Source organism: Rhipicephalus microplus, chromosome 6 (genome assembly GCF_043290135.1).
Source record: "Rhipicephalus microplus isolate Deutch F79 chromosome 6, USDA_Rmic, whole genome shotgun sequence".
Classification (NCBI taxonomy): Eukaryota; Metazoa; Arthropoda; class Arachnida; order Ixodida; family Ixodidae; genus Rhipicephalus; species Rhipicephalus microplus.
The window spans coordinates 65,799,769-65,826,227 of record NC_134705.1 but is presented as its reverse complement, the minus strand read 5'-3'; the positions used below and the strand labels follow the sequence as shown (position 1 = coordinate 65,826,227).

Sequence of the window (26,459 nt, the reverse complement as noted above, 5' to 3'; positions counted from 1 at the left end):
AACCTCTGATCTCAATCTAAAACTTAACAATGTTGACCCTGCGATGGTTCAACTAGGCTAATAATAGAAAATGAGATGGAAGATTGCTCTGAATGCTAACCAACAACATCAGGTAAAAAATAGGGGGACCCTCGAGCTTCGCATGTGAGACTTGAACGCAATAGCGATATTCTATTTCTTGAAACACTTGGTGTACGAAATCTTATCGAACCTGCTATGCATCCGCTGCGTGGCCTTAATTAGGGTGCTGTAACGAGTGAGTATTTTGTAGTTGGTGACTGGCTTTGAACATTGCAGTCACAATAATACCGTTTTCTGACGCCCGAGCGCAAGGTAGGCTTGTACCACTCAATATTGCGGAAATATTTAATGTTGTATTGTGAAGCGTGTATACAGGACGCGTATGTTTGTAACGCACGAAGGTTACTGTATTTCCAAGCAGAGGAAGTTCCTTTCACGTTATTCAGAAGCAGAGGCGTGACTGTGTTGTAGAATACCGGCTCGCCACGCAAATGACCCGTGCTCGATCCCCAATAAGATGCACACTTTTTATGGTTATATTGCTTGCATCTTTTTAGATTTTTTCGGTTACGCGAATATGATAAATTTTCGCTCGCAACCAACGACGCCGACGCCGCAATTTCAGCGAAACGAGCTCGTTAAGGCTATCGTGTCAAAAGAACTGCAACGCAATCGCAGTCGCACGCACTCTTCAAGGGGACAATCGTCAAACTGATCAGTCTAATTATGCATCGAGTCATCAAACGAACAAACATATCACAGTAAAAGCCTAGATGAGGACTTTTTGAAGTGTGTGCATGCACAGTAGTAATTCTTGCTACATTAGACCAATTGAAAACGTCCGCCGGCTCAATGCAAGAGAATACGATCACAGTTGTTTTGCACAGTATGAAACAGCAGCAGAGCTAACCACCGAAAACGAACCATTCTACTCTGCACGCGCCCACTCTTATTGATGTTGCCAAAAGCGCGAAGACGTGATAATGTATCCCAGTTCCAAATGATTTTTATTGTGATCCCTGCTATTCATAAGAATAGAGTAAGCAAAAAATTACACGTGTATTTTGCGTGAGATGAAAAGCCCATATCCTGCAGACCACAAGCAGTGTTTTACATAAGAGCAATAAACCGCCCAGATAATTCACCTGACCGATCTCGCTTTTTAAGCTTTTCCCAACAGCTCTGAGTGTTCCGACCAGACAAGTCTTGCCTTCAGAATATATGAGGTCACCTGATACGCAGATTAAGATACCAATTAAAAATAGTATGATGACTAATGCAGCTTCGGATCGCATTCAGCGTTGATATACTGCGCTTTGTTTCTTCTGTCATTTCTGCCCAATGAACCTTTCATAATCAACAGTGCCGAGCAATCTTAAATTTACACCATATTTATTAAGCCGCTTAGATATCTAAGGCGTTAAATGCGCATTAAATTTCGTAAAGGACAAATTATTTCCGTGTCTAGGCACTCGAACTGCATTTTTCAGCGGTTCTCTCTTTCACCAGCTTTGCTGAAAGAGCACATCGTTAGCAGCAAGGCCATCCCTGTGCCTCGCAGTCGCCCTCAGAGCGATGCGTCACTACTTTCTACAAGTGCAACAACGTGCATGGCTCGAAGGATTGCGTGCGACCAGCATAATAGTGAAGTTCCAGGAACAGCCTTATACACCTACCACGCTTCAGAAGGCACGCGAAGGATCAATAGAGAGAGTGGTGTTCCCCGAATGACCGACGTCGAAACAATACACACGTAGTCGCGAAACACGACGTAACGTGTTCGTGCAACTCCTGAAGAAATGGCATCGAGTCGAGGAAAAAGAATCGTGATACTCGAAAGAACGTGCATGGGTAAAACAACTACAAATATTGGTGATGAAGTCTTCTCAAGAATAGTGGAAGCGATCCTAGTCTTGAACTTTAGTTTCTAGTAGCAGCACTCGCGCGCCGCCGTTCTTTCGTCAATATAGTGCAATCTCACTTCAGTGAACTTCGAGGGACCCAACGAAATAGTTCACTTAACTGGGTTCACAAAACTGCATATTCACTAGAATACAAAATATCATTGTGCCTAGCATAATTCAAGTCGAAAGGGTGAAATGCATTTTATTTAGAAAATAATTCTGCAATTTTAATTTCAAGTGGCACCCTTAAAGAGCAAGAAGAGGCAAAACTCTCCAGGGAGTCTACGTTTCTATGCACTGCTTTTGGCACACCTCGTTGCTGCGACACTAAGTCTCCTGACTTTGTAATATATTTTACAGTCACGGCTAGAGATGCAAGATTAAAACTTGTCTCGGACATTCCAATTACTCGCACTTTTCTTCTTTCGGTATTGGATGAATACCGGAAAGAATTCCCAAACCTGATAGAAGCTCTACGCGGGTACTGAAGCACACGCGGTTCATGTTCGTAACCCACGCGGCCACCTTTACTCGGCGGCGCTGCATGCAAAACCCATGTTGCACCACCGCCGATGAATGGGCGATTTGAAGGCCAACGTTACTTTGTTGGTGGCGGCACGCATTGGCTAGTCCACTGCTGCAGAGCACAAAACTTCATTGAATTGTGATCTCCAAGCGAGCTTAGGCGCACCGATAGAGTTCATTTTACTGTTATACATTATGCATAGAACGCTTAGGAGAACCGCCCCAGATTCTTTAAAAGTTCGCTAATCTAAATATTCCTTATACCCATCTTTGTCAAGTTGCTAGGCATGTGGGCTTTAACGTCTCAAAACTACCATATGATTACGAAATACGCCTTACTGGAGAGCTTCGAAAATTTCATCCAACTGGGGTTCTTCAATGTACCACCAAATGTGAGCAAATTTGAGCACCTACACAGTATGTTCGGAACTAACGGAATGCAGCCGACGCATCAGGGATCCAATCCCATGATCTGCGGGTCAGCAGCCGAGTTCTGTACCACTAGACCACCCCGGAGAGGCTATCTTCGTCAAGGAAGAGTTCACTGTACTGGTTTTCGTCGCAATGCCGAAGCGAACCTAGGAGGTCACGCAGAATTACACATGTGGTTGAGATCCACTCCGCCAGCTGCTAAAATAATCTCTGCTGCTCACACAAAAATGTCTGCTTTGTCGATGAGCTAATTCAATTAATGTTCAATAACTAGTCTCAGGCTCAATGGGCACTTTTCTCAAGTAAACGTATCTTTGGTATAATTTGTGTATAGTAGAGAAATGTTGACGTGGTCTCAAATGATTAACTTGGAACTACTTTTGCAGGTAGGTAGTGATAATACTTTATCATAGATCCAACGAGGAATCACTGGCCCGGGCTAGGCCTCCAGGAGCCGTCGTGCGGGGAGCATCGTGCGATGTCCTCAGCGATAGCCCTGGTTCGCTGGACCACCCAGATTTGGTCCACTGCGCGTGGGCTCAGAACGACGGCTCGCCACCGGTCAGCCAGTCTTCCTGTGATACACTCACTTTCGTCCGAGTATCGATGGCGAACACCACACTCGCACTCCCAAAGTATATGTGCCATTCGGCTGTCCCGTGCCCGCACCACAGACAGCCGGGTGACGGGTGAGCATAGGGCATAGTCTATGCAGGTGTCGGGGATCGTCAAATATGCCGGTCTGCAGACGCCTCAGATCACACCCCTGAGACCTCTCTAGCTGCATGTAGCATAGTGGGCACCGTCGTCGCGTTTTTTTGTAGAGGTTGAAGATCTCATGGGAGTTAACCATGATGTCATTGCAGTCCTGTAAGGCCTCGGGGTCTGTTATTGTGGTCGCAGAGGTAGAAAGTTCTCTAACATCGGGTGCCTCGCTATCGTCGATGTCTCGCAGTTTGGCGGCCCTCTAGTCTGCGCCGCGGCAGGTTAGCAGCCTCGCGACAAAGTCGGCGCGTTTGTTGTGGTTCGACGGGAGGTGAGATTTTTTGTCACTGCCAAGCTCTCTCACGTGCGGGGAGAGCACTTGAGAGACTAGGTAGCAGTCTCGCCACACTTGAAATTTTTGGCTCTGGCCTTCATCATGTGCGCCACCTCGACAGAGACCCATTCCTTCGTAGAGTTCCGGACCGCCGTCTTGGCTTTACTCGCAAGTTGGTCTTCGTTTTGACTATGAACTATTGCTAGTGCTACGGCCATTTCTTCTGCCGTCTCGGACGATGGCAGCCTCGCAGATCCTGTCACCAGACTTTGTTCCTTCGTGTCGACTACCGCCATGGAGAAGGCAGGTGTCGATTGGCGCCGTTGTTGCTCTCGATCGTTCTGCTGTTGTCCTCGGTCGGGCCGAGGTTATCTAGTAGCGTCGACAAAAAGGACACTGTCTTGGCTGCTGTGCTCTTTGAGGATCGCCTCCCCTCTGCGCCTGCACCTTTTGGCATTGTTCACTGAGCGCGTCTTTCGGGGCATATTTTCTGAGAGTATAAGATTCTTGACCGCTGGCATTAGTGAGTCCTTCAGTCCCTGCATCTCGTGGTAACGAATCTCGAAGGACTCGAGCATGGTTCTTCCTGTCTTGGTGCCCGACAGTCTCTCGAGCTCGGTGGTTCTCTGAGCTTCGATGATTTCGGCGAGCGTGTTGTGCAAGCCCAGCTCGATGAGCCTGCAGTTGGCCGTTTAGTGGCGTACGCCTAATGCAGTTTTGTAAGCCCTGCGGGTGATCGTGTCCAGCTTGTTGATTTTCTTACTACTCGAATTGACGTAAGCAGAGACGTACGTGATGTGGCTTGAAAAGCAAATGTCTGTAATAGTCTGACTGCATTGTGCCCTTTCTTTTTTTCCTCTTGTTTGTGATTCTTCGTATCAGACTGGAAGCAACTACTCTACCGGAAGTGCATAAAGAAGAAATGAGAGTTTCCCTCGGTACTGTTTTCACAAAGAAAATTGTGGTGCATCTCTCCGAAGGTAACCATGATGTGATGCGAAGCAGCAGTGGTGCGCACGCCGTTGACCCGGCTGAAACGAACGTCGACGCGTGTGCTGAAGAACGGTATGGAGTGAAACTCGGTGTAGATTTTACGCAAGTGAACGTTTCTTCGAAACAAGCGTTGCGGGCGGTGGAGATTCTGAAGCGAGAGAGAAATTTGTTGCGAACGGGTGAGGGAGAGAGTGGCGTCAACGCGCCGCTGAGACTTGACCCACTTGGCATCGATCTAACAACTGTGGCGGAGGGAACACGGTGCGGCGCGTTGGCACGGAGACACAGACAGAGAGCGTTAGACAGGCTAGTCAAAGAGAGTATTCGCATCTAAAATGAACTGCAGCGGAAGGCTATAATACCTGCACTATGAGAGTGACAAACCCTGTAACGATAGAGCGCACCGTATTCAAATCAGCCAATGGCAGCTAACACTGCCTGCCACGAGTAATTTTTATTTATTGATTCATTGATTGATTTATGTGTGGGGTTTAACGTCTCAAACTCACCTTATGATTATGAGAAATGCTGTAGTAGAGAGCTCCGGAAATTTTGACCACCTGGGGTTCTTAAACGTGCGCACAAATCTCAACACACGGGCCTACAGCATTTTCGCCTCAATCGAAAATGCAGCCGAGATTCGATCCCGCCACCTGGAGGTCAGTAGACGAGTATCTTAACCAGTTGACCACCGCAGCGGGACGAGGAATTTTGGAGCGTCTTGCGTCATTTGTCAAGAGAAGTGACAACAATTTTAGATGCATTTGATAATTGTGAATTCCAGGTCGCGTGCTGCCTCATTAAAATTTAATGCGAAGCATTTCTTAGCAAACTTCGGTGACTTTGGGCGTATCTATCTATCTAGCCGCTTACTACTTTTAGCTCTCCTGGCCGTTTCAATAATGGAACCGATACCAAACTTGGTATGCCATAACATGGCTGTATAACGATCATAAGTGACTAATCACAACACAAAAATCATACGTATGCCTTGAATGTCATGATTTACATTTCACGGTCTTGCTGCTCTTGCGGTGGTTTCGTTCACAGGACATGTTGCAAAACTGGCATGGTACACGTCGGTGCGCTCGCGGCCGTTTCGCTAGCTTCGTTTCTACCGAATTCGCTAATACGGGACGTGAATGGATGTCTATGGTATGTGACTGGTGCAAAGACAATAATCATGAGATGAGTGTCATGTAACAAGGTGACTACATGGAACGCACATGATGCGTTCGTGGCCGTTTCGCTAGCTTCACATGTACCAAATTTGGTATTACGCGATGAGAATGGACGCCATGGGTAACGGATACGTCAAAACATGATAATCATGACATGCGTGTCATGTAACTATATGACTAAATGCCACACTCATGATGCGCTGCAGCCGTTTCACTACCTCCACATATGCCGAATTGGGTATCTCGTCACGTGAATGGATGGCGAATGTATTTGACTGGTGGAAACATGATAATCAGAGATGCGTGTGATGTATCAACATGACTACATGCCACACTCAAGGTGCCAATACACTTCGACGTGAATGCACCGGTGTTCGTTTCGTCGCGTCACACCGGCGATGCCACGCCAGGTGCCGATCTGCCTGCCTTGCAGGCAGATCGCAGAATACTTGCAGACGCGCGCCGCGCTGCGTTGTTTCGACGCATGCTCGTTTGAGCGCGTCCGGCGTCCCTCCATCGTGAAGAGAGGAAGACGCAGTGCTGTCTAGGTAGAGCTAAGTAACGTCATGGGTGCGAAATGCAGCATGTGGCATCTCGCGCCGGTTGCTGTCAGGCCGAGCTGACGAACGCTGGTCGCGCTGGTCACGCCTGGTGTTCGTTTTGCAAGCGCAGCGTTGCTGCACCTAGCTTGCGCCCTCGTCAACGTTAGGTCGGAGTATATTGAACCCTTAATGATGCGTTCGTGGCGGTCTCGCCAGCTCCACATATATATACCAAATTTGGTGCTGCGTGACGTCAATGAATCACGAAGGCATATGAATGGTGCAAGCATGATAATCATGGCACGTGTACCATGCAACAACTAGACAACATACCATGCTCATGATGCGCTCGCGGCCGTTTCACTAGCTCCACATATACCGAATTGGATATCACGGGACGATTTGTTTGTTCAACTTTGATATTCTTTGCCGCAGCCTACGGTTGTGCCTCTGCTTCTTCCATCGAGAAAATAGAGCTGTGCCGACGACGTGGAACATAAAGACACACCTACTACACACAACGAGATTACCAAGTATTACTACATGGCGGGGCGGGCATTCCCAATGCCACATTCAAAACTCAATAGAGCACAGGCCGTCTCGTTGCGCTTACTTCAAACCCATTTGTACCCGTCGTTAGCATACCTAAATGCAATTTATCCTCACATATTCCCCCATGCTGCCTGTGCCGCTTGCGGGCAGACCGCTACATTAGCACACATGCTCTGGGAGTGCGGGTCGCTTGGGCGGACTTATGGCAAAGCCGAGTCAGATGCGCTTCTGCACAGCCCAGAACTTCAGGACCAAATCCTGGCCGTCCAGTGTGCCCGCGACAGGGCCGTCAAGCTAGACCTGCCGGTCTCCACGTGAGAGTAGCCGGGTGACGTGTGGCATCCTCAGCGTCTGCACTGGACCATAATAATGTTGTTCTCACTCACTCATCACGTGACGTGAATAGACGTCAAAGGTAAATGACACGTCCAAACATGATAATCATAATATACGTGTCATGTAAAGCATGAACACGTGCTAAGTTTGTAGCGTGCTCACGGCCGTTTGCTTGGCTCGAGATACACCAAATTGGTATTACGTGACGTGAATGTACAAATAATCTAAATGACAGGTCCAAACGCGACAATCATGATACGCTTGTCATATGAAACATGACTACATGCTACGATCGTAGCGCGCTCGTGGCCGTTTCACTAGCTCCACATATACCAAATTTCGTATCAAGTGACGTTAATAGATGACGAAGGTAAAGGACACGTGCAAATATGGTAATCATGACATGGAAGTCATGGACGGCGTAATTTACCTCCACCTCGGAACATTGTACTGATTTTGAAGTAGCATATCAACATTTACCATTCGTGCTTCGCATTCATCCGTATATATGCTATCGCAATATTATTAGAGAAGGCGAGACGCAAACAGAGAACAAGTAATACGCTTGCACGCATAGGAGTCTGTGGCGCCCGTGCTCTGCAGGTCATAACTGTCACAGAGCATGGGTTGGCTTCGGTAGTCTTATACAAAGTAGAGTAGAATTCATGTCTTTAGAAAAGGTGTGCCAGGCATGGCTCCAAGGTATACAGATCTTGCCGTGCTCTTGGAGGTGATCGGGATGTCAATCTTGCTACGAGTTTTGGAATTATGCATGCTTACTAACCACTTCAGCAAAGTGATGACACATAAGGCTTCGTCGCGCAAGCTATTAGACATTTGGTGTCGGCAGTATGTGCTCGTGCAGTGGTGGCAAGGTCGGCCACGGGACACCTGCCACCACTTTCCTTCGCTCTGCGTGTTTTTGGCGCTCCGAATGTACCAGGTTGGTTGGTGGTTGCTAAGGCGGCGGTGGCAATGGTGGCACCTGTCGACAAACAGTAATTCGGAGGTCCGCTTGATTTTAAAATTGTGGTGATGGTCCAGAATGGAAAGCAGCATGTGCGCCAGCATGTTAAGTTCTTGGAGTGGAATTACTTGGGATGGCCCATCACGAAATATATAGGGCGATCGGCCAAACCTGCCAACTTAGTTACAGAAGTTGTCTCCTCTCGCTACGTATGTTTGCTGAAACAAGACGCAGGCTGAACATAATATACACGTTTTCTACGCAGTTTTCAAACCAGCGTTCGTAAAAAATATCAATTATTTCATCAAGAGCCAGGATACAGATAATTTCAGAAGGGGTGCAAGTGCAATGCTTCACTCTCTGAGCCTGCTGGGGTACTATATTTGTAGTTGCATTTTTACAAGGCTACGAAAGTGTGTCAAAAGTTCCACTGCTAGTTCGAATTTCATTGTAAATAGTTTTCAAAGTGGATGACGGAACGCTTGCAGCTATAACTGCAAAAATTATTATTTTCAACATACATATTTGAAAAATTTTCTAGATTTCGGGCAACCAGAACAGCACCGCAAGTAATATTTCCTCTATATTTCTGCCGAAGGGTTGATATTTAAGGTTTTTTTGTTTCACAACACGCACGAGTGGTACTATGCTTGCAATGCTTGGGTGCTGAGCCGAAAGCCGTGGTTTTGATTCTAGCCGCTGCCGAAGTATACCGATAAAGGCGAAACGCTAGGGGCTCGTGCACTAGGTAATGCTTGCGCACACTGAATAGCGTCACATAATTGTAACTTCAAAAGCCCTTCATTAAAGTATGAATAGTCCTATCGTCGTTTCAGCTCGTAAAACCCCACATAATAATAATGTTATAGGTCCTCCAGAATTTCTACTTATAGCTACTCAGTTTTACTTAATCCGGCAAGGCGGAGGAAAGGCATGAACGTAAAATTTGTCATCCACGCTTACGTAGCAACAACGCATTCGTTTTCAAGTATGACTTAACCACAAAGAAATCTTGTTAGATAAAAAATATTTCTACTCCGAGATGATGGAGATTTTCCATTAAAAAAGGTTTTATGGTGAAACACCTTATACATGTTCCTGTAGAAGTATCCCACGAACGGGTGGCTCGGTACTATTCCTGGAATGACATTCATTTACGCTTTATTTTGTTCTAAGTGCTAGCTCTATGGAATTTATTCGTTATTCTGGGCAGCAAATCACACAGTAATATTTAAAGCATAGCGGCATTTTAGGCGCATGTTTTCTTAACACATCTTTCACTGAATCAGCATAGTTATGTTCACATGAGCATACTTTAAGGAACAACCACGCCTTCTGAAGGAAAGAAGCTTTATTTCTTTTGATACAGCCACTTTTCAATGGCCATCGTTTAACCAATGTTCTACATCCTACATGCAATAGCAAGAAACATTGGCCATGAAAATTTTGAAAAATGCATTGGTGACAGCTTCGCCGTCACTTAAGCCTCATTTCAACAACTCATGTGGTAGCTAATTAATCCGAATCGTATTTCTTAGCGTTGAAACGCTAATAAGAGATCGTACAATTGAACCGCACAATCTTGCTTACGTTAGCACTAGTATCATGAAAGCGCCACAGCACTGAATGCGCATATCAAAGCAGCAGTCAAGGCTGCATATGAAAATGCAAAGTAGCTATGAAATTCTGATCTGACAATACGAGCGACATGCGCTGGAGAACCTTGGACGAAGGTATCGCTATAGAAGTGTGCAAATGGCAAGTCAAAAGAAACATGCACCAAAGCATTCGCAACAGCAATATACACCGCTTACAAAAATGACAAACTTTACCTTATCCACGAGAACATTTTCACTATGGTCTATTGCTGCATTAGCATATCCGACTGCAACTGCTTGCATAGCTCGCCAGGTCCTCTCTGACCAACTTCTTCAATTGAGATTTAAAGAGGAGCGGATTCGAAGCGCAGTGCCGTCCTCATTGCCAACGAAGCGTAATGAGCTGTTCGCGGAACATATCGCGTGAGAATCCCGAACAGGGTGCATTATGTGAAAAAGATAGTCTTCAAGCTCCAGCCAAGGGTGAAACACGGAGAGTTGGGTGGGGGATAGCCGCGAACACAATGGACGCCGGCATTTCCATTGTTCGGCTAGATCACGACATTGTGGTACCGGTATTGTGAAGTGGCATGCTTCCAAACTCGCCATCACTTATGTTCTCGATATGCGGCTCTCTAAGAGAGCGCCGAACGAGCCCATTCTAAGCCTATTCGGAGAAATATGAGCGTATCACTCACCTCGAACACAACTTATTTCAGGTTGGTGACACGATTGCTCAATCACCACGTTTCGCAGAAATGAGGACATGTAGTTTGAAGCACTTCTTCGTCTCTCCGTCTTCACCACTCTTGCTCTCTCAGTCTACTTTTAGTCCTGAAATGACTATGTTGCGAGCTGACAGCTCAGTTCCTATTTCATATTCTCTCGACGAAGGCCGTTATACTGGCGAAGTTCCTTTTGATGTACTTACACCGCACGATGACGTAAGATCATAACACTTCTTCAACCAGACCATGTAGTAGTATGCCCTCAGTGCAGAAGCGATCTCACATAGTTGGCTCTAGCAGTGCCATAGGGCGCACATCGTTGCGAACGCAAAACACAGTCACCCATGACTGGCTTCGCTGTCTAATGTAGACAGAGCATGATAGAACAGAGAACAAGAGTGACAACCGTGTCGCTTAGCTGGACTGGCTCACACGAGATTGCTCATTGACAAAGCGTCCGGCGAGGCGCCGCCAACTCGCCAATGAACGTCGATACGGAGCCTATGGAATCCACGCACGCACCAAACAAGTCACAAAAACGGTCCCGGGCGTACACACAGCCAGAAAAAAGTCAATAGAAGGGAAACAAAAATAAGCGATTGAGGGGAAGCATCTCTCGCGGGCTGTCTGTTTATCCTAGTAACGGTTGCCAAGGGACCTCAGAAAGATTCTGCGTGTCCATTTTTTTTTCGCTGGTGCTGCCATCCTGGGGCGTGATATGCACGCTTTTTATTGGTGGCGCCGTCTGTTGCCATATGCACGAACGTCTTGAGTTTGTTGCGAGACATTAGTTTCGGCTTCGCAAAGTGGATCGGTTGCTGTGGAAGGCTACATGAGTCTTTCTGCCTTCTGAAACTGCTGAAGTAAAATTTGCGCCTTATTTTCAGCGGTGTTCCTCTGCTACTATTTTACGTAAGCCAACAGAAACACGATCAAACAGTTTTCTATTTACAGTGTCAGTGACGCGGAATGATATTTATTAGCATTATTTCTAAATGCACATGTTGTCAAATGCACAGCATGCACACGTTGAGTACTTTCATTCGCACTGTGGATACTTGCGCACTGTAGATACTTGTGCGCAAGTATCCACAGTGCGAATGCAAAACTGAAGTATAGTACAATAAAATCAATTTCACAATGTTTTTGTCGATAAAATTACGGGAGGCGTAATCTTTGTCCCTACTTTGAACTTATGATCTAAAGCATTGCCTCCGAGTTGCGGCGCACAGCAATTCCTCTGTAGAGCAGACGATCGATGACAACTTGCCCTAAAGCGTGTTCTTCAGTCTAATGCGGCAGTCTTCGGGCCCCAAATGATAAAAACTTGTTATGAATCGTTTATGAACTCATTCAACATTCAATTCTCTTACCCAACGTGTTGGAAACACATGGCCGTCACAGCAGCTCCATCTGTGTGTCAGTAATGGAGAGGCACCACATATTAGAAGTCTCAGTGCTCTACGTATAAGAGTGAATTCAGATACTGTAGAATACCGTGTTCAAAATAGTTACTCTTATCTGCTAAAAACAGCCTTTCTTCACCAAATGCGGTGACGTTTACTCGCGTTTGAAGCTTATTGCCGCTTTTTCGTTCCGATTTTTAGATTTCTCAAATTATCAGCGCATTCTCGAAAAGCTCTGATTCGTACCACGAGTATTGTCGCTAAAAACAAAATAATGCAATGTGTTTTTCTATGTAACTGTATGATGGGCTTCGGTTGTCTATTTGCGAGATTTTAAGAAAAATCGAAGATGGCCTTTTTTATTATTCAAGTTTCAGTGGAGTACACTGTTGCCAATATGAGAATTTCGAGGCAATATATAAAAATTTACATTTGCCCTACGGCAGCAATAATTTATGTACCTAACTAACACACTATATCCTTAAAACGTGTCAAGTTAGAAAACGCTGCTTGCATTACTTTCGGAGAAAAAATGAAGAATTCGTAACTTATTTTAAACTGTCGCAAAATTAGACATTTTTAAAAGCCATTTTCTTAAGGTCTACAAAATTTAAACCGTATGAATTCATTTTTCGTTAGACATGCATTTCAGGTAAAAAATATCTTCCTTGAGACAAAAATATTTGTCTTTTTATAGCATCTGCAAGTTTTGAAAATGACAGGTGACGAAATCGGTGCCTGCATGTTGGTGAAGTTTGATAATTTTTTTTCTCGTAAGTTATGCCGTTATTCATAAAACGGAGTTGACTTTCGGGCTACCTGGTGAGAGGTGCACGAAATATAAAATACTCAATGAAACCTAGAATATCAACTTTTGGACCCGTGTCGATCTCTCTTGGAATCACCCAGGACGAATTATTTCCCAAGCAATTTGCCGAAAGTGCCGTGCGGCGTCGTCTGCATCCGTGCAGTTAAAACGGGACACTTGTCATTTTCTTTTTTCTGCTAGATCTGCGTATTTGTAAACCTGTGCTGTCACTTACTATGTAGTGGTCTGTATTTTTATAAGCGACTACGCATGTTGCTTCGCTGAAAACAAAGCCGCGCCACATTACTAATACATATCGTGGACTAATCAGCATATCAATCATCCTATGAGAAAGAGAGATGAAAACAGTGAAAAAAAAGTGTTAAACCAAACCATGACTCCGACACATGGTCGTCGTTCCTCTACGGCACACGGCGTGACCAAGAATGTGCGGTTTCTTGATTAGCACTAAACTTTCGTCCCTACCAGATGTTTCAATGAATTCGGGGGCCATCACCCACATTCTTAGCCAATAGGAAACAAACGTTTGCGAGAATGTCTTTTCGACCGCCAATCTAGTGAAGAAATGATACCACGTTGCCTATTGGTAAACATTTCACTGCGCCCCTTGAACGTGACATATGACTCTACTCATTAAAAACAACAGGGCAGGAAGACATACAAGAAATACAAAAAGTACGATCGCCGTTGCGGCGTAAACTTGCGTCGCCATTGAGACCGGTATCCACTGGCGTAGGCAGGCTCAAAGTGCGATGGGTTATTGGGCTTGAGGGGGTACGTACTGTGTTCACGCAACTGAACACTTCATATTGGTTATTAAACTTATACAGACACATATCGAAACACAAAAACGCTCTTTAAGCGTCGTGATGTCGTTGCCGATCTCGTAAAGGAAATCGCATATTACACTTCAAACACACTGATCCCACTCAGCCCCTTGGCGTGCAGGTATATTATCCTATATAAAGTTCACGATAGTTTTGGGACGTTAAACCCACATCTCATCATCATACCATCTAAAGGTGAGAAACAATGAAGTTCTCCGTAGTTCGATTGTGTCTAGATTATGTACGCTGACACAAATTATTTCGTACTACGTCGATAGCCTCATCACTGCCTCCCCCCTTCCCCTCCATACCCATTTGAAACAATTCAGGTGTAGCCACAGGAAATTTGGAGCAATCGTTCGGATAGTTTTAATAGAAAAAGATATGATGTTTACGAAATCTTCAAAAGTATACCGGGGACGAGAACTCACCTTCACGCTTGCAAACACGCTATGAAAGTGCTCACAACAAGAACCAATGGACAATGATAACGTTACAAAAACATCCCGAGGGGCTAGATTTGCAATAAAAAATAAAAACGGCATAAAATGAGTATATTTGTGCAGTGTAGCCTGATTTATATAAAAAACAATACGCACACGTTGAAGAATAAAGAGAAATATGTAAATAAACATCCGCTTCGATTAAGAGGTGTGGTTTTCGGTGGAAATGCTCAGTGGCTTTCATCACTCTTAGCGCTAGCCAGTGTACGGTTTTGCTCCTCAGAATGAGTGCAATTCTTCCTTGGTGATGCATTAAATAATCGTTTCTTTGGCCGAATAACCCTCCCGACCCTTTAATAATATACAGCTGGCCTATACGTTCCTCAAGGGTATTTTTGGGGTCACACTTGGCGCTGCCAACTTTTAAAGGAATAACTAACTTGCTGTTGCAGTTCCGGCTACCAAAGCCACCGTATGGTTTTAGAAGACGCCCTAATTAACGGCTCGGAAAAGTTTCACTCACAATAATGTTGCCCATTCTCATGGTATGCGTGCTGTTCTACACAAGCACAAGTCTGATGGTTATGATAAATAAAACATTTTTTTAATGGAAGTGCGAAGAAAGCGGGTAGGGTCCGCATTCCGCGGGCTTATATGACAATCATTGCTAGAGCCCTGGCCCACCCGACCGACCTTGGCCGGGGCCGTCGCAATAGATGCCTTCCCAGTTCCCTGAGATACAGTTTGAGATTGGAGGGAAAGGAGGAAACAAGGCAGCGATGCACTCCAGAGTGACGTGAAAGTTTGTGGGGTAGCACCTCGTCCTGGACAGGCGTCCATAAAGCGAATCGGGTATAATTTATGCTTGAAGCGCAGGTTTGAAAAAGTGCGGGTCTGCCGCCGACGCTCCGCGACAACCTCCTCTCGTGTCGATGGCACTGCCGGAGACCGGTATTGCTGTCATTTGCATGTTTAATGCAGTGTCCTTGACGGAGAAGGGAGAACATATTCAAGCTCGTTGAAACAAGTGACTCGCAATCACGGACTACGTTTCTCTGGTTTCAATATAGTGGCACTCATGTGGGTAATAGGATCAGTGCGTAGCTGCGCAAACATTTCTTGGGAGTATTGGTAGAAAGCTTCTTGCACGTCGCGGTGTAAATACCCCCTAGTAGAAATGCTTAATTGACGACCTGTTTCTAATCGGACATCATGGTGGATTTCAACTTCGCTGTTTCACGGAAAATTTCAGTTCTTCAACACATAATTTGTTCTCACACTTATACGCCTGCATGTCAATTTCCTTAACATCAAAGTAACACTTAGCAAATAGAAACTTCCAGCTTACCTTCATGGTAAGCTACCTTGGGTTCATGTGTGCCAGATAAAACGCCACCTGTATAAGTGTTTGAATGCATGTAAGTGCAAAGATAGCCAGTTTATGCAGGTAACACGGCCAGGTAACGCATGTCAGTGAAAAGACCGCCAGTTATTTTATGAAGAGTGTAAGAGTGTGACCGTGTGCTAATGAAGAATAAAAAAAGCAGTGTGCTGTTTCGTTCTCGTTCCCGATGGGCCAAATAATGGCCGCAGAATTTTATTGATTGATATGTGGGGTTTAACGTACCGAAACCACCATATGATTATGAGAGACACCGTAGTGGAAGGCTCCGGAAATTTCAACCATGTGAAGTTCTGAAACGTGCACCCAAATTTGAGCACACGGGCCTACAGCATTTTCGTCTCCATTGAAAATACAGCCGCCGCAGCCGGGATTTGATAACGCGACCTGCCGGTCAGCAATCGAGTGCCTTAGCCACTAGACTACCGTGGCGGGGCGAGGATGATTCGAGCTGGTTGTTCTGTCCAGTGTGGTGTTGTTGACGACACGTTGTTTTTAAAGACTGTAGTCTTTCTTGAAGACCTTCGACTTAAAAATTTCGGTCTGTTTGTCTGTCTGTACATTTGTCTGTTTGTCCGACCTAACGATACCCGAAACGACATCAAACGGCCAACCCCATCCGCAGCGCCCACCAATATTACTCAAGGTTTAGCGCTCATAGTTGTGCGATTTTCATTTAAGAAGCAATTATTGCGAATATATGAGGCGCCACAACAACGCTTCGATGTTTTTGTATGTCTGCCTTTATACTAGAAGAGGCACAGACAACAAACTCTAAGGAATGTGGCGTTTAATCGCGCTGCGCTGACAGTCCAACGCGATGCTAAAAAAAGGTGTTTTCAACGCTTCGCTACGACGTCATGGTGGTGGCACCTGCCCATCTCTTTGCGTTCTACAACTTATCACCTCCGAGACAGGCGTGCATCTTTATCAGCGAGCTGCACGCCTTCGTTTTTGAAGATAACTGCTAGATAGCACTTGTGTTTAACGTACCTAGATGCGCTCGTTCGCCTCCGCCACACGCTCCAGGCACTACAACGCAGCGCCTGCAGAATACCATTCACCGATTTTCTTGCGAAGAACATCAAATAAACGTTTTGTTCACTCTCTCCAGACGTAAGGCTATCGTCTTTCCACGACATTTACAGTGTAACATGTAGATTCGGGCCATTTTTTTTTTGCATGGATACCTGCGTCAGTCAGTGGCCCTCCTGCGTAGAATACTTTCAAGACACCTTGCTGTGTGTTGCAGTGTTTTCCGTCCTCGTGAATAAGGGGCGTACCACAGCAACCATGCCTCAGATGTGATCCTCGGTATTGGAGATGCCGCGAAGAAGCCAGTTACGATATTAGAGCCGAAAGTAAAAGCCCACCGGTGCATCGTGTTCGACTCTGACGAGCCGCAGTTGAAACTTTGCAGAAATGGATGATTCTTAGAGTCCGAGCTGAAGACATCCGGACCGCATTCGTTGTGTTCGGGAGCGTAAAGGTTGTTTAACATGCCGCGATTGCAGCGAAAAAAATCGTTCTGTTCGCTCCATTTGCTCTGTTCGCAACCGCTGCTAATGGCGGTTTCGTTTCACATAGACCGCGAACGGTCCGTGATTTTCGCTCTGCGACTGGAGTGGCGAGTTCTTGCCACCCTTCTTTCTGGCAGACACCGCAGAATTTTTCGAACGTAATGTAATGATTTTTGCATTATTATATCATTATGTTTCTATAAGCGGTAACAAAGGGCCCGTGTGTTTCAACGGTTAAGAACACTTCTTACCCTAAATTAATTTTAAAATGCACAGCATCGGCTATCGACACTATTTCGACGGCTTAGCCGGCCCGGCCCTCTTTCGAAGGGTCCTGACCAAAAATTGCTCCTGCGGTTGGGACCAGAGCGAAAATTTCCAACATGTCGGAAGCTCGCCGCGGACCGCTGCGGCGTGAGTGAACTGGCCGTTTTTTCGCTGCAAGCGAATTCGCGCGCTGAAAATCGCTACTTTTTGTATCATGTGAAACTGCATTAAACGAGGCGACGCCAGAGCGCGTGCGCGTCCAAGGCGTGAAAGACAAGGGCTCCACCAAAAGAATTAACTGCGCCGCTAAAAATCAAGCCAGAAAACAAGGTGCATGACCTGCCTTATCAGCTCCGAGTCACCGAGAGTTGGCCTTCTTAGTGATATCAGCCTGAACTCTCGAGTGCAATGAAATCAGGAGTGTAATACAATCTTCACAGCCGGCAGCGACCCACGACCTCACGCATGGCAGATAAGTTGGAGAACTACCCACCTATTGCTAGCCTATTTTCGGCAAACAACCAAAGTCACGTTTGAAATTGCCCAAGAAATTTCTCTACGAAAAAGCTTTATTACCGTACATATAACCATACGCCATAATGCAGAATAGTAATGATAAGGTAGATACTATATCTCACTGTACGATATGCAGACGTGCGGTACCGTGGCGGTTATGAGTTCAGAGGTTTAAGTATTTTTCTCGAAGAGGAAGTACAGAGCACGAAAGACAGCAAACGGGAAAAAAAGCCGTTTCGGCATTTTTGTAGGTAGGACGTTAGGTCACATTTGAGAGAGACAAACAAAATAGGATGCTTATAAGCAATTATAGAGCTGGAAGACTATAGCTAGCAAGATCATAAAGCGAAAATCAAAGAAGGGTGAAGTTCTAATGGATAGCAGCTCTGAGTAACTAACGACACGGTAAAGACAAAATAAGTAAGGATAGATTTTGTGAGAATTCAAAGGCAAGTAATCTAGCTATTTGGATCGAGTTGAGGTTCTCTAATGAAAAGAAAAAAATGTACGCTCAGTCTGGAAGCAAAAAAAAAAAAAACGACAGAGCATGTTCTAATGGAATGCGAACATGTGTGCCCGGGTGTATGTTTGCCAATTACTATTCGTAAAGTCTTGAAGAAAGCATTCGAAAGATAAACAGGTGGGCGACAGAAGTAACCACAAGACCACTGCATCGTGACAGAAAGATAGGCAGAAAAAAAGCAGGAACACTAAGCTTAATCTGCCGTAGGGTGCGGAGGGCTGTGCTGCGCATCGACACGTTTTTTTATCTTTATTGAAGGGGATCACTTATTTAGCTAGATTATAGATTAAGCGAAAACGCTCCCGGGATCCATTGACCCATTGTCATAAAACAACACTGACTTGCATTCGTGAAAGTTGAGTTGAACACCAAAGTTAGCTCGTTTTTTTGTTTTCCTCCACCTCCGTTGTACCAATCCCTCCCAGCCTCGGAAGAGTTCGGCGTTTTGCACCGCCTGTGGGATCGGAGCAGGCATTTCAAGCTTCCTGCCACTCCCGGGCCATCGGCATCGGCCCACCTATGACCAAGCGAAGATGTCGTGCGATGACGTCATCATTTCATGTCACATTCTGCGATCTTACGTTGACTTCACGATGGCGTCAACAGATGAAGAAAGACAACTCTTTTTTGCTTCATTAGTGTTGACGCCGACAATCACTTTGCGTAATTAATAAGAATAATTGAAAGTTTTAATTGAGCGCGCGCACAACGGATTTGCGCACGCAACAGGTGTGAAAGATAGCAAGACTGCGCATGCGCTGAAAATAAAAGAAATGATTGTGTTTGCGCGCGCAAGAGATGTCCACGCAATATATCGGTGCTTACGTTGCGCCCCATACGGCTGTTGCGTACGTCACTGGCGGTTGTTTCGCGATATCTCGACGGTTGCGAAAGTCGACTCCAACTCTTCTGCAAAAAAAAAAAAAAAAAAAAAAAAAACGTGCGGCGTCCATCGCCTACTGCAGTTCGTTGCTTCGCTTGTAGATGGCGCAGAACAGCACTCAAATTCAAGGCTATTCGCGCCGAAGCGCACTCCACGTTTCGGTTGTTGCGAATGCTGTGCGAGACAGCTTCAGCAGTTACGTACCCAACGCGCCGTGCGATAGGTTCCTGCGCGCTAAAGCAACAATCTCTAGTATGTGATTGATAGATTGATATGTGGGGTTTAATGTCTAGTATGCGTAGTTTTACGTTTGAAGACCACGATATGACTATGAGAGACGCTGATGTGCAGGGCTCCGCAAATTTCGACCTTCTGGTACTCTAACATATACTGAGATCGAACAGTACTGGGGCCACAAACAGGATGGCACCAGTAACTTTCAGGTGAGCAGCCAAGCACCCTAGCCGCTGATCTATCGTGGCAGACCACCTTTCGTACTTGGAAAGGCATCGTTCGCCTCAACTGGAACTCACCGCTGTCGCTAAATGTACACGAGCCCTGCAACACTTTTCCTTGTAACCTTCGAATGGTCTCGTAAGAGGAGTTTATTGCCTCAAGAGTCGTTCGCCGCCAACATTTTTGGAATTCGCCAAGTATGAGTGGAATTACTGATATTTGTAGCATGCTGCATTGCTTTTTTTCGTTCCCTCGTCAGACGAGCGCATGGAGAGCTAAACAGGAAGGAGTAGCACAGGGCAAGAAGCCAAGTGAAGCGCGCGTCATTATCTTCGGCACTTTTTATTTCTCTTTCAAAGTCAAGCTTCTTAGGCCCGCCCTTCGTCATCGCCGTCAAAGCTACCCACTGTATCTCCGCTCGCCACTTTAGTATTTCTTGAACAAAGGCAGTATCGCAGCCCTCCATGGACGTTTTCTCTCTGCAGTGGGCGCCATGGGCGATGCAAGACCTATACTCGCCAACAAATTTTCTTGGAATTGAAGGAAAAGTTACTGGGGCTGAACTTCGGTGCATGTAGCCCTACGGGAAGTACTCCGATTTGGCATGCTACTAGTAACGCTGTGGGAAGGGACGGGGGCGCATTTTTAGACAGTTTACTTTGTTGTACGTAGCAGGTCTGCGTACGCAGGGAACGCGCTGTCAGTGCGCATCCCCAGTACGCAAGACAGCGCACGGTTCTCTGCGGGCGTCGGTAGGTTTAAAAAAAAATCACAGCATATCCATCCGCGTATTGAACGTTGATGAGTGGGTTGAACCGTCCGTCCGTCCGTCTGTCTGTCGGATCGCCCGTACGTACGTGCGTCTGTGCGTGTGCATGTATGTATGTTCGTCTATGTATGAATGTATGTATGTATGTCTATGCGTGCGTTCGTCTGTCTGTGCGTCCGTCCGCATGTTCTTGTGTCTGTATGTCCGTCCATGGGTTGTCCGTCTATCTAGTGAACACTCCAAGTACCGCCATCTCGCATCTCTTTATCTTATTGAAGTACCACTATCCAGCGGACATTCCAAGGACTAAAACACAAAGTGGCCACATGAGAGCCACGGCCCACGTTTTATAGAGCTTCGCCCCTAAAAATACTGCGTGACATCTGTTGCAGGCTCAATGGGCCTTGCAGGGTCGCACGTCTTCTCGCATCAATAGTGGGCATCCACATGGTATATGAAACGCGCGGAGGCGTCAGTATACGCATTCCCAGTGCGCAAGACAACGTGAGGTTTCTCTCGGACGCCCGTACGTTTTCAAAAGCTGCCTAGCGCCGACAGCGGGCTCTGCGTATTCTCGAATCTTGTCGCGTCTCCTCCCATTTTTCAGTATGACTACGGTTGGAGTTACTTGTGTGAGGTGTGGTGGCGGCACAACTAACCGAGTTCAGTTCAACCACGCAATTGACCTGGAGATGCCGTCGTTTGTGAGAAATGAGAACCTTTTCTGTGACCACAAAGAGTGGACGAATATTGCATTTAGAATACAGGATTCAACAAACGTGCCTTTCACAAATTGAACACTGCGGGAGCGAAGCTACCAGCTGCTCTAGAAGTTTGCCGCAAACGATCATGTTGTCATACGCAGGTGAGTGTCCGCTAAATGCACGAAATATGTTTACTAGAGTGGCTACTATATTTGCTTTGGTTTCTGGTTTTAAGGCCGCGTACATAGGGGGAGTATGGTGAGCTAGAAGCTCTGTTGTCAGAAATCTTGGACCTGGCCCTTGAAAGTGGATTCACAATTCGGGCTGCTTGAAGAGCCAACATGTCGAGCGTGCGGTGAGCTGCAAATGCCCCTGCTCACAATGGCGTAACTGCAGCTGCTAAAAAATCGGTGGCACTTGCTGGGATGCTGCTGCAGTGATTTACTTTGCCGAAGGCTCCGGTGAGGGTCCCTGTGGAGGAATTTATGAACATTCTGTTAGTCAATTTGTCTAACTGTTTCTCTTTGTCAAAATATCTTTTTTTAGCGATGTCTCGCTCAGTCGAACATTACGCACATTACGCATACGTTGTATCGTCATCATCCCACTTGGTGCAAATTCGATATTATCATACATGGTTTGTCGTCTCCTGCTGAGGCGGTTATTTTTATTGTATGTGCAGGTGTTGATATAAAATACAGTGCCACGTAGATTCTTGAAATAATTGGGAATCGCGCAAATGCTACACGCGATGATCACGGTGACATCACATCAATTCAAAACTTGGTTGATCAGATCACCATTATCCTTGAGCAGCCTGTAAGCTCCTCCGTTTTCATCGACACGCCTGTCCCGGCAAAAAAAAAAAAAACGCAGGAACAGCGGCTGATAACGTTGAGGGCGCAACTTCCACATCACGTCCTACGACAGGAAATGGCTTATCACGTGGTATCCTCTTTATTAGAACTTCATGAGGTCTTAAAAATAATAAAGTGGCATATTTTCTTCATTTGGTATTTAAATTACTATAAAGTGTACACTTGCTTCTTATGTTTGCTCTGCAGAGCAAACATAAGAAGCAAGTTTACCAGTTATATGAGCTTCCGACATGCGGAATGTAGTATTAACGAATGTGAACGTCTAATTTTACTTTTTCAGAGATAGACGATGCAATGCAAGGATTACGAATGACGCCTTCCTCGAAGAAAGACTGAGGCATGACCTGATTGATTGTAAAAGAGAAAGATTTCGCCCTCGAGTCCTGACGTTTGGCGCTTGAAGAAGAACGGCTGGCCTGGGAGAAGAAGTTTAGTGCCAAGGAGAGTCGTCTTGTTGCAGTGCCTGATGACACAAGACGGCAAATTGCTGAGCAGTGGGCTGAGGAGCTAAGGTTACGAGCCGCAGAACGCGAGCGCGTCAAAAAAGAACGAGCACAAAACGTGCACTTGCCGCAGCTCAGCAACAGTCGCCTATTAATTTCATTGAAAAGTGGTTGGCCTCATTAAAAAATAACACATAGTCTTTATGTTTGGATCATAGAACATTTATTTCACTTGTGACGCACAATATTGATCACATGCGAAAAATGGAAACAAATGCCTTAGAGTTCAGAAGAACGCTCCACTTTTTTCTATCACCGACTGAAATGTTTAATAGCAATATCGCTTTATACGCTCGATGGACTACATAGGGTTGGCTTCGTTCAGTACGCTCCACTGAAATGTCTGTGAAGTGGCACTCCATAAGTATAGTAGCCATCTCGATCGCGAAGAGCCATTTCGTGTGCTTATAGCGAGTGCTCGCATAAACGCGTTCATTTGCGTATCGACTCCAACGATTTGTTCCGTTCGGGCCAAGGTCGCGTTAATCGTTAGCCGCACGCAATGAGTACCGCGCCGCTCGATAGAACAACAAGCCCAGCGAAAACGTTTGTCGCGTCTACCTGTCTGTCTGCATTAACACAACTCGAAATTCTGTCGCATTTTAAATGCCATAAATAACACTGTATATCAAAAATGAAACGAAAATCCAAGAATAATTCTAACTCTACGTACCTTTTCCGCATCTGCTACTAGAAAAAAAACAATGAAACCAGTATGCAAACCAACTTGACATTGACGGAGTGGGGGAGGGGGGCATTAATTAAAACTCTTTCAGTTATACAGAGTTATCATTTTGGAAGAGAACTTTAAATCAACAGGCAACTCCTTCTCTATCAACTGACAGAAAAGCAAGATCTCGAAGACGGCAACTTTAAAGCTCACATCGCAAGATTCGTCACTGAAGAATAACTCAGTCAAGCATGTTACAATCAAGACCGAGCATGTACACCAAATTAAGCGTTTTTTCTTCTTTTTTTCCGGTTCAACTGCGGGTTGAGTCCTCTTCTCCTGCACACCTTTCCCTCTCAAAATACCACTTGGTTCTGTCGTGTTCATTTTTCTTTTCTAATTGGCACCGCCTGCTATGTGTTCATCGTGCGGACCGAAGATTCGTTTTCCTTGCCTTACAATAAAGATTGGCCGCATTGACATGTATATTCCATCTATTCACATCTATACCGACATCTATATTCTGTCAGTTGTGCTTCAACACGTGATATGCATAAAGTGCTACCATGAAAATCTTCTCTGACATTCGAATAACGCATGAGAGCTTGTTTATCCCTTTTGTTGAATTCTATCTATTGCGGGTGCGCCGAAACGCTATCGGTACAATGCAGCCAGGGTCTTCCTTGTAAATATGGCTAAAAATGAAATCTTTTGCAAAACGACACCCTAATTGGAGGTAAAGGCACGCAGCTTCAAGTACTCGAGCCATACGACATGCGCGTTGAGTCAGCTGCCATTAGTCTACGTTCACGTTTATATGTAGATTATATCTGACATTGATTGTTGTATCTACAAACAAAAGAAGCCAGTTTAGCCGCAACTGGGAAGAGCAAGGCACTCCAAGATACAAATAAAGAGCACATACACAACATGACGAGAAAACAGACCAAAGCCAGCGCGTCATTTCCATGTTTCTTTTTTTTGATAACGCACATTTCATGCAGAAACGTCAGATATTTACGTTTTGCCCCAGCGGCTGTGAAACTTTGTTTTTCTTCAGTTTTAGTTTTCAGGCGTTTCGGAACTACAAGTAAAAGAATGGCAGCATCTCCACGAAGTGAATGATGGATAATGGGGCGAAGCATCCATCCGTCCATTCGTTCTTACTTCCGTCCATCTATGCGTGCGTCTGTGTGGCCGCCCGTGCGTGCGTCTGTTCGCGCGTCCGCACGTTCATCTCTGCCTCTGTCCCTGCTTTCGTCCTTGCATCCGCTCCTGCGTCCGTCCATGCGTCCGTCCGTCGTGCAGCCATCCGTGCGTCCGTCCATGTGTGTCCGTTCGTCCACCTATTCAACACTCCAAGTACCACCATCTCGCATCTTTTCAGGACATTGTTACAAGACTACATACGCTGAAGAATCAAGACAGACAGCGAGAAAGACGACGTGATTCTGGGATGTGGGTCACGCTCTGGCTTGTCATCTCGGCTTAGGCTTGACGTCGTGCAAATATATCTTAGCTGTAACTTCGTTTTTATGGTGCCCTCCCGGAACATTTTGGTGGAAGGTGCGGGGTAGCAAAGCATGACGGAGCTTCGCAGCGGACGCCAAGTTGCCGCTTCTATCATGTCTACCGACAGTAATGCTGTGCTAACAGCCATGCCTCGCGCATCAGCGGCGCCCACCTCACATGTGGTCATTGTGCCCACTCCACCCCGCGATCCTGGCAACTTTTCGGGCACTGGCGGCGAAGACGTCGATGAGTGGCTTCAGCTCTACGATCTCGTGAGTGAAAACCACAGATGGGACCCAACCATGATGCTGGCAAACCTCATCTTTTACTTGAAAGGTACGGTCAAGGTGTGGTTCAACAACAACGCGGAAGAGCTCACCAGCTGGGACGTGTGTGAGACAAAGTTGCGTGAGTTGTTCGGCCAATCTGACGGATGCAGGCAGGCCGCTAAGAAAGAGCTTGGTAACCATGTCCAGACATCCGCGGAGTCTTACCTGGCCTATATTCAAGATGTCTTGACCCTCTGCCGTAAAGCTGATAACACCATGACCGAAGCCTACAAGGTTGAAACGTACTCAAGGGCTTCGCTGATGATGCCTTTAGCCTTCTTGTATTTAAAGGCTGTTCGACAGTGCAAGACGTCATTAAGGAGTGCCGACGCTTCCAAGAGGCCAAAAGCCGTCGCATTGCCCACAACTTCACCCGTGTTCCTAACACCGCAGCAACATCAACTTGTGAGGACCTTCGTTTTGGACCCAGCCCATCTACCCTCTGCTGACATTACGAGGGTCGTTCGACGCGAAATCGAAGCAATGTCACCAGCACCTTTGAGGGTCCTGACGCCGAACGATCCTCAGCCCACCATATCCTTCATACAGATAGTTGTGCGCCAAGAATTGGCAAACGCGCGCCATCAGACGATTTGTTCTGTGCACCGACCCGATGTCCATCTGCCTACCTTGAACACACGTCAGCACTACCGGTGTCCTGCTCCACGTAACCGAGATCCAAATGCTTGGAGGACGCTTGACGACAGGCCAATTTGCTTCCGTTGTGAAAGAGTGGAACACATTTCGCGTTATTGCCGAAGCACGTGGATCTCGCCCTCGCGCACAAGCCCAACCTTCACGAACTTCGACACATCAGCCCGCCCTTCTGGCCAAGAACCAAGCCGCCGTGATGACTCAGCTCATTACGACATGACCGCCATGACCAATGCCCAGTACAGCCACTCGCCTTCACCACGACGTAGATTCTCGTGCTCTCCTCCGCCACCCCGTTCACCATCTCTGTGTTTCTCCCGACGGTTTTTTTTTGGGAAACTAACTTGTGCAGCTCCTGGAGGTGACGCTGCTGCTACAATTTGCCCTACAATTCCTCTGTTGACCCTCCCGACCAGCCAGAACTTGATTGATGTAAACGTCGATGGTTTACCTGTTAAAGATTTAGTCGACACTGGCGCCCAAATTTCTGTTATCAGCTCGCACATTCGTGACCGCTTAAAGAAAGTCTTCACTCCAGCCCCTTCACGAT

General features: G+C 46.1%; 1 protein-coding gene across 3 annotated transcripts in view; it reads right to left on the bottom strand.

Moving 5' to 3' along the window:
* Positions 1 to 26,459, bottom strand: part of LOC119167622 (cyclin-dependent kinase-like 4) — a 153,567-nt gene that overhangs the window by 98,084 nt on the left and 29,024 nt on the right. Inside the window, exon 1 of one of the 3 annotated variants that reach the window (XM_075866026.1) lies at positions 10,325 to 11,818. The exons of 1 other annotated variant lie outside the window; for it this stretch is intronic. In XM_075866026.1, coding sequence (XP_075722141.1) covers positions 10,325 to 10,341 — 17 coding nt within the window. In that variant the 5' untranslated portion in view covers positions 10,342 to 11,818. Of the gene's footprint in view, positions 1 to 10,324; positions 11,819 to 26,459 lie in introns of those variants that run through there. One more of the 3 variants, XM_075866027.1, reaches the window with a different exon arrangement.